Source organism: Piliocolobus tephrosceles, chromosome 15, assembly GCF_002776525.5.
Source record: "Piliocolobus tephrosceles isolate RC106 chromosome 15, ASM277652v3, whole genome shotgun sequence".
Taxonomy (NCBI): domain Eukaryota; kingdom Metazoa; phylum Chordata; class Mammalia; order Primates; family Cercopithecidae; genus Piliocolobus; species Piliocolobus tephrosceles.
The window spans coordinates 90,468,372-90,477,501 of NC_045448.1; the positions used below are offsets into that span (position 1 = coordinate 90,468,372).

Sequence of the window (9,130 nt, forward strand, 5' to 3'; positions counted from 1 at the left end):
GAGCATCACAGTGGGTGAGGGTTGGAGTGTTTCAGGGCGAGACTAGGGAAATCACTCAGGGACACACGGGCTCAGAACTGAACAGTGGAATGGTGATGCGAATTGTGGAGACTTTAGTCACTGGTGTGCTGGGACCAGTTCTGCTGCTGGAAGGATGTACTGTGATGTGGAAGGGCAGAGACAATAGGTGGTAGTAGTGGGTAGGAGGTGGAGGTGGTGGGAAGTGGACCATACATTCTGGGGATAGAACCCATGGGGCTTGCTGATTGATTGAACATGGGTGTTACGGGGAAGGGAAAAATCAAGAATGCCTGCTTGGGGGCCTCAGCAGCTGAGCCAATGACAGTGCTGCTTACAGAGTAGGGAAATAGTAGTAGGGAGAATGCAGAGTTCTGTGTAGGACATGTTGCACTGAAGATGACACGAGCACTTCATTTCGAACTCTAGCTTTGTAACAATTGTTTATGCCCCTTACACTTCTTTCTTTTTTGCTTCGCTTCTGTCCTGTCAGTTTCTGATAGAAGAAATGTAGCAGTTAGGACATTGTTTGGCTCCTTGCAAGAGAAAATAAGGTTTAGACAAGCAAGTACAAGGCTTGTTCAGTTGCTCAAGGAAGCCACCAAGGTCTCAGGCCCCTTCTATCTTTCTGCTCTTTTATCATTAATTTGTGGCTTTCCTCTTCATGGTACAAGGTGGCAGGCAGCTGTGCCTCCAGGCACTGGAAGAAAATTCTCCATGAATATTTCATAGTTTTTCATGGTTCAGGCTTTCTGAACAGAGGAGGTGTTTGGATTGCCATGGCCTTAGAAACTGGAGACAGTGTCTCCCTAAAGGTACAGAAGTCCTGAGAGATTTGAAGAGTTAAATTCCTGTTTCTCCATCTTGGAGACATTTCTTACAATCCAGGATGATCAACCAAGTGATGCCTTCCTCTTCTCCCTTGGAGGATATTTCTTTAATGAGCAATCTCTCCCTGGAGGGAAGGATGAGCAGATGTACCAGTGGCCTCTGAAACCCCTAATTTGGGGATGTAAACTCTGCTTTTACTTAATTCTATTTAATAGGGATAAATGGGTAGACATGTCTTTCCTATCTGCTTGAACAAAAGTACCTCTGAATTTAGCACAAATGCTTTCAGGCATACAGAGCAATGCTTAGCACGAGCCAAGGGAAGGAAAAAGGCATGACTGGAAAACCAGTACCCAGTTCTTATAACAAACATCTCTTATAAACACACACTGCTCAGATGGTGAAAGAACAGCACCAGAAGTAAAAATAACTACAGAACTATTTGTACCCTTCTCAAATGTATTCTGCTGGTTTCTCAAAAGCTATTGAGTAAAACTAAATATCAGAATACTAAAAGGCATCTCTCATTTGTATTAATTCTGCAGCATTCACTGCTATTTAATAAATCCAGCAATGGAAGAACGTATTTGGAACAGTAGGAAAGAGTACATAATGTTAATACATATGAGAAGCTCTCAGCAACAGAGGCGGCTTTGTTCTCTGAGTTTTTAGAAATCATTTCTAAAGTTGTTTACTTATTAATTAAATCATGCCTGAATCAGGCTTTCTCTGGTTGTTTTATTCTTTCCGTGGCAGCAAACGTGCTCCTTCCCAGGACTCAGTCTGACCTGCAGGCCTTAAAAGCCTTCCTCTCTGGGCACCCTGACTCCTAGTCAATCAGTTTTTATATTTTTTGCAGATTTCAAATACAATATAATTCACATAGCATAAAATCCACCTCTTTAAAGTGTACAATCCCATGATTTTTAGTACATTCATACAAATTTGTACATCCATTCCCACTATCTAATTCCAGAAATTTTAATCACCCCTCAAAGAAACTTTGGAATCATTAGCAGTCACTCCCCTTTTCTCTCTTGCTCAGCCCCTGGCAACCACTAATCTATTTTCAGCCTCTACAGACTTAAGTAAATCTATATGCCCAGAACAAGTTTCTGGGTGTTACCTACAAATAGAAGCATACAATATGCAGCCTTTTGTGTCAGGCTTGTTTCACCTGCATAATGTTTTCGAGGTTCATTCATGTCATAGCATGTATCAGTATTTCATTCCTTTTATGGCTGAATAATTTTCCACAGTTTGGATAGATCACACACGTTTATCCATTTTTCAGCTCATGGACATTTGGGTTGTTTCCACATTTTGGCTATTATGAATAGTGCTGCTATGAACATTCCTACGCTATATTTTCCATGAACCTATGTTTTCCATTCTCTTGGGTATGTACCTAATAATGGAATTGTTTGGTTGCATTTTGAGGAACTGCCAAATTGTTTTTCCAAAGTGGCTGCAGCAGTTTACATCCTCACCAGTAATATATGAGGGTTCCAATTTCTCCACATCCTTGATACTTGTTATCTTTTTTGATTCTAGCCATCCTAGTGGGTGACAAGCAGTATCTCATTGTGGTTTTGATTTGCATTTACCTAATGGCAAATGATGTTAAACATCTTTTGATGTGCTTATTGGCCATTTGTCTATCTTCTTCAGAGAAATGTCCATTTATGTTCTTTGCCCATTGAAGACTTATATATTTTTATTACTGAGTTGTAAGAGCTTTCTATATATTCTGGATACTAGATTTTTATCAGGTATATGATTTGCAAATATTTTCTCCCACTTTGTAGGTTGTCTTTCACTTTCTTAATACAGTCCTTTGATGCACAAGAGTTTTAATTTTGACGAAGTTCAATTTATCTGTTTTCTCTTTGGCTGCATGTGCTTCTGGTGTCATATTTAGGAAACTGTTGCCTCACCCAAGGTCACAATGATTTAAACCTATGTTTAATTTTAAGATGTTTATAGTTTTAGTTCTTATAGTTAGGTCTTTGATCGATTTTGAGCTAATTTCTGCATACGGTGTGAGGCAGGGGTCCAAAGTCACTCATTTGTGTATGGGTGTCCAGTTATCCAATTATAATTTATTTAAGATTATTCGTTCTCCATTGAGTAGTCTTGATATCCTTGTCAAAAATCAATTGATCGTATAGGTATGGATTTATTTCTAGATTCTCAGTTCTATCCCATTGATCTGTTTGTCTATCCTTATGCCAGTACTAGGCCATCTTGATTAACGTACATTTGTACTAGGATTTAAAATTAGGAAGTGTAAGTGCTCCAACTTTGTTTTTCTTTTTCAAGATTATATTGGCTGCTCTGGGTTCCTTGCACCTCTAAATGAATTTTAGGATCATTTCTGCAAAAAAGGCAGTTGGAATTATGCCAGTCAGGTTTTGCTTGACAATTTGGGGCTATTTATTTGGCACTCTTGTTACTGAGTCAGGAACTCAAGACGTGAGGGTACTTAAACTTAAATATTACCCCATTTCCTCAAACTACCACCACACATACTTGGCAAAATGATGAATCATCAATTTAGGAATTCAAAAATGCTCTGAGAGAATAGTTTGTCCTGATTTGGAATGTCATCCTCTCTTTCTTCTGCCCTGCTGTCTTTGCCCAGCTTGGACACCAGAAGCAGCCTGAGTTCTGTCCTCTGCCCTGCACAAAGGCTGGAGGACTTTTAGCAGGTTGCTTTCTTCTCCAGAAGTCCAAGCCCTAACCTAATCCTTAGCAAGGGCTCCGGTCCCTAACTTCTACATCCAGTGCATGGCAACAAAGGTAAATTCTCCTGTACAGCTTTGGAGAAGCCTCTCTAAAGATAGCTCTTCCTGGGTCACACAGAAGAAACAGCACTTCATTGACCCCAGGGCTCTGCTTCAGCATTGGCTGGAAGATCGTTGGCTTCAATGTTATAGACAGCTAAGCACTCTAATCAATGAAGGTTGAAAAGAAAAAAAAAAACAGGCGGTTTCTAATCCTAAAAAAACTAAATGTTGATACCGTGTAGAAGTCCCCGAGAACTCCACATCCCTACTGCTGCTTGGCGATTCAGAATTCTGTCTTCCTCATGGGCCATGCAGATGTTTCTGTTCTCTGCGTCTGTCCTGTTCTTTAAGTCTCAGGCAGAGATTCCTAATGAACCCTGTTGTTCCCTGAGCGTTTTGCTCCTCTCTTTTCTGGGGAGTCAAACTACAATTCAGAGAACAGTTTGTGGCCACTCCTCCTACCCACAGAATCACAAAGGTTTGCAGGCCTGTGTAACTGTGGCAGAGAGCTTGTGGGAGAGGTCCGTGGAAGGTGCATCTGTCCTCATGCAGACTCTACTGGTTGAGTCTGTAACACACATGAGTGCTGTAACACACGCTGCTGAATCTTATTTTTGCCATGGGCCTCAGTTTCCCTGGCCTCTGAGTGATTAAGTACAGCTGACAGAGGGGATGAAAACCCTTTGGGGGTCCCTGCCTGGCCTATACCCGTCTCTCTTGGAATGTCCCCTCTGACCCCTGTGTGAACTCTGTGACAAGTCCTCAGCCCCAGCTTGGGACAAGAAGGCCAATCCCATTAGCTGAGCAGTGACCAGTCTCTCTCTCCCTCTCTCTTTCCAGAATCTGAGACCCACCCAGACTAGGGTCAGTCCATGGTAGCTGCATGCACCTGTGTGGATATGTCAAGAGGGCACCATGTATGGGCCGAATTTTGGAGAACAGGTAAGTTGAGTAAGCAGAAACCACAAGTGTAGGAGGATGTCAGAGATAGGAGGAAGAAATAGGCAGAAACAGGCAACATGAGAGGGTCGCTGGAGGCCCAGATGGGACTGCCAGAGTGACCTGGCCCACTCAGGACTAAACCTTTGCCCGAACCTCTCTGGCCTACCTCCTCTAATTTTGCTTCAGTGGGTGGCCCCAGGAGCTGACTGTGAATCCAGGGGCATTTGGGCATATCTAGAGGGCGTTTTTGTTGTTGTTGCTGTTTTGTTTTTCCTTCAAGTTCTTGCCTTTATTTTCCTCTTAAAAAATGAATGGGGGTGACTGGCTTTTATCCTAGAATAGACCCATGCTTAACAAAAAGTGTTTCTCAAAAAATATAAAGAATTTTCATACCCCCCAAAACCACTGAAATTTTTTTATAAAGAATTTTCGGAGTTGAGCCGATGTCACCAATCTGGTGGGTTCTGAAGTCGTAACATACTAACCGCATACTAACCGCATACTAACATACTAACCAAGGCTCACATCCCCTCCAGCTCTCTGATGCTGCAGATGAGAGACAAAAATCCTAAAGGAACTCAGGGCCTTTCTTCTTTGCACCTTGCTGTCCATTTTCTAAACTGAAAAATGAGGTTTGGTGGGACTCACAGCCTTGCAGCAAAGATTCCGAGGCTGAATGTGAATAAAGCGCCTTAAAAAACGGGCCACGGGAGAGGCACAGGGCTTCCCTGGTGATACTTCCCTGATCGCGCACCGCGGCCCACGCGCTCTCCGCGCTCCGCCCTCCGCTCCCCGCCCCACCCCTAGGTGCTTGCCTCCGGGGAGCTGAGAACCATAGCTCCGGCCCCGACCGGAAGCCCCACCCCACCGCCAGGGACGCGGACTGCGGAGTGCTCACGTTCGCAGCCCGGGCATCCTTGCTGCGCTCCGCTCCCCGCACCGGTAACGCGCGCCAACCTTGCCGCCCACCCGAGGTCGTAGCGGGCGAGATTTCCGAGCTCTGGACGCTCTTGCGGCTCTGCTCAGCCCTGACTCCAGCAGGCCCGCGTCGGTCGCCCCGTCCGTTTCTGGAACCTTTGGTTCCGGGGCTCGGACTTGGGGGAACCTGGGAGGGTGGTGGTGGAGTTTCTGATGCTTTGCGTTTTCTGCGGGGTGTGGGCAGTCAATGGAGAAACCCGGAACAGAAGTCTGTGGTGTTTTCAGGGGCAGGGAGTGGAACCTCAGGCGCCTGCGAGCCCCCTGAGGGTTTAGGCGGCCCTCCTTGGCGGGATGACTGGCACCGTGGGCTGAGAGAGCCCCGGGCCTGCCCCCACCCCTAGGGGTGCCGTCGGCTCCTGGGGTCCGAGTCTCCGCCCTGCCCCACCGCTTCTCACAAAACCCCTCCACCTCCCTGAGGAGCGCCGTCTACCCACCTTCTCGTTCCCAGCCTTCGGGCTGCTCCTATTTTCCATATTGTTTATTTATCCTGGTTATTGGTCAGAGTTTTTCTGACCTTCTCTACTCTGGAATAGGGTCCAGAGGAGTCGTGAGGGAAAATTATTAGAATATAAAAATCCCAGGAGTCACGTGGTCCGGGTCTGCATCCCATGCTTGGAGGCCTCACAGAGCAGCCCAACCAACAGCACTTGGTTTTCTTCTTCAACTTCACCACCTCCTGTGGTTGCTGTTTCCTCCTCTGGCTTACGTTGAACCCAACCATGTGTATTTCTCTTTAGCTTTGCTCAATTGGCATGGGAATGCTGCCCCTGGAGGGCATTGGACAGAACAGGGACAGTCCTGTTGCATGAGGGGCATGGGTCTTTGCTCATGAGGCCAGCTCCTTCCATGACCTGCTCAGAGCCCCACGCCAGCCCCTCTGTCCTCTGTTGCTGGACAGTTGTTCCATATCCTCCTTCCCAGTGCCCCAGGTGTGATATTCCTTCCACCCAGGGAAGGGCATTCCAAAAATACTTTCCTTTGCTGTACCTGATTGCCCTGCTTGCTCCTGCCCTCACTCCTGCGACGGGTTCTTTGGGCTTAGGCGTAGCATTTAAGTCTGGTCCTATGAAGGCCTTCTTTCTGTTATTCCAGGGTCTTGGGCAGTTTGCGTTGGCTCTAACTCTTACTACAGAATTGCAGAAATTCCTCTCTTTATTGAGGTCACCGCTAACACCTGCCCCCCGACCCTGGTTCTGTTTTGTGAAATACTGTCTGCTTTGCTTATCCACTGCAGTTAACTTTTGGAGTTACCCAGATTTCATCTCTTTGACATGGACTTCCACACGGGGTGACCTTTTGTCCTAGGTTGCCAGAGACAGTTCTGGCTTATACTATTGTCCCAGCATAATCAGGTTCAAAAGATTCATGGTTTGTATGATCAAGCTTGTCTCTGTCTCTAAGTTAGATACACTTATATTTGTAGCTAAGAGAGTGGCATGTGGCAGCCCACGTGAGACTTGCACTTGGGCCCACAGATGTCAGAGCCACAGACTAGGAAATGAGAATTCCTCCAGGTCAGTGCTCATAGGCCTCATGTAGGTAGAGAGCTTTGGGTGGCTTTGCCCTTAGAGGGCAGGGGTTCCCCTCCTGCCCTGGCACAGAAAGTCCAAACTAATAATGAGGCCTATGTCTAGTCAAATTCATCCCCAGAGTTACTGTGGTGCTTTGAAGCCAGTGCCCCTAAATTCACTGTCATGATCCAGAGGAAGGTGTTCAGAGTTCAAGCCCAGCTCCTTGACATGACATCTGGCTCCTGGGAAAGTAACTGATGTGGAAGTGTGACCAGAGTTAGGCCTAAGGTGTCCTGGGCTTCCCCAGGAACCAGAGAACTCAGTCCATGCAGGGCCAGTTAGTTTTAAAGACTGCATGTCAGCACTTGTAACTGTCATAGGATTAGGCTAAGAGGTAGAACACTGGTTATCCACTAGGATGACCAACCATCTTAGTTTGCTTGGGATTGAGGGGTTTCCTAGGACATAGGACTTGCAGTTTTAAGATCAGAAAACTCCTGGGCGAACTGGGATGAGCTGGTCACCCTCTTCTCAACCCTGGCTGCACGTTAGACTCTCTTGAGGAGCCTCTTATTTAGAGTCTAATTTAATTGATTCAGGTAGTTGTATTTTTTTTTTTTTTTTTTTTTTTTAACGCTCTCAAGTTGATTCCAACAGGCTACCAGAGTTGAGAACTACTAGGCTGTAGACAATGTTTCCAGTAACCATTTAAGGTGTTTGGTTTGTGAGCAGAAGTGGTTCCAGACATCACTGAAAGGGGTATATAACTCTGTGTGTTGGCCTTTTACCTTAGCTAGAGAGATATCAAGCTGGTAGTTGCCTACTATTGCTATTATCTGTCCCCACCCCCAGGCCGCCTTTCTCACTGGTGAGGACCAAGCTTTCTCTTTTGCAGGCATGCTCCGATACCTTCTCCCTCAAGACAGGAGGTCAGTGGAATAGCCTCATTTTGATTGATGGAATCATGATTTACACAGTTGCAGATGAAGCTGGCATGAGACTTGAGACAGGACTGCCATCTCTAGGTCTGGGACATGTGTCCCAGAGAGTGGTGGTCCAGAGGCTAACTGTGAGACTGTGTATGCTTTGGCTTTGCCCCATGGGGTGTGGGAGCTTGGAGACCAGGTGCCTCTGGGACTGTCCTCTCTGCAGGCCTCCAGGATCATGTGGTACGTCAGCACCAGGGGCATAGCCCCACGGGTCAACTTTGAGGGGGCCCTCTTCTCTGGCTATGCACCCGATGGAGGCCTCTTTATGCCAGAAGAGCTCCCACAGTTGGACAGAGAGACCCTGTGCCAGTGGAGCACACTCTCCTATCCTGACCTGGTGAAGGAGCTGTGCGCCCTCTTCATTGGCTCTGAGCTCATTCCGAAAGATGACTTAAATGGTGAGCACTCCCACCTCTACTTCCACTCCTCCAGCCCCTGCCAGCTCAGTCTACAGAATTGCAAATCCATCACCAAACCACTAGGAAGTCTCTAGTCATGTTTCTCAAACTTTATTTCTTTTCCTGACTCTAGAATCCCAGAATTGAAAATATTCCGAAAGATTTCATCCTTTCTCCAGGAAGATGAATGTTGAAATTTTCTTCATTCTGTCTTTCTCTTTCTTTCTTTCTCCCTTCCCTCCCTCCCTCCCTTCCTTCCTCCCTCCCTCTCTTTCTTTCTTTCAAAAAAAACCTCTTCAACACTAGGGATTTTAGAATCATCTTGAGTGACTTGAATGTTGAGGTGTTTCCTTCCTGCATGTAAAGCACCCAGACCCCCAAATTGCTATTTTATTTTTTGAATGTTAATTCCAGAAGGGACTTCAAGACTGTCCCAGACCAACTTGTCTTAAGCTGTACTGTGCCTATAGATTCCCTCTGGGATCTTGTTAAAAACCAAATTCTGATTCAGTGGGTCTGGGATAGGAGTGAGAATTCTGCATTTCTGTCAGAGGTCCAAATAATACTAGACTACTGGTCCATGAGCACACTTTAAACAGCAAGAACAAAATCCATAATGTAATGGTGGTGGTTTGGGGTTGAGGAAGAGAAAGGACCACTTAAAATGCAGTCTG

General features: G+C 45.9%; 1 protein-coding gene across 10 annotated transcripts in view; it reads left to right on the plus strand.

Annotated features, from left to right (window-relative positions):
* The first annotated feature begins 5,387 nt into the window (after positions 1-5,387).
* The window catches only part of THNSL2 (threonine synthase like 2), a 16,265-nt gene continuing 12,522 nt past the window's right edge, over positions 5,388-9,130 (plus strand). For 2 of the 10 annotated variants that reach the window (XM_023194886.2, XM_023194890.2), the window contains exons 1-2: positions 5,388-5,522; positions 8,222-8,456. In XM_023194886.2, the coding sequence (XP_023050654.2) occupies positions 8,234-8,456 (223 nt within the window). In that variant the 5' untranslated portion in view covers positions 5,388-5,522; positions 8,222-8,233. Of the gene's footprint in view, positions 8,457-9,130 lie in introns of all 10 variants that reach the window. The other 8 variants (XM_023194894.3, XM_023194896.3, XM_023194888.3 and 5 more) reach the window with 7 other exon arrangements.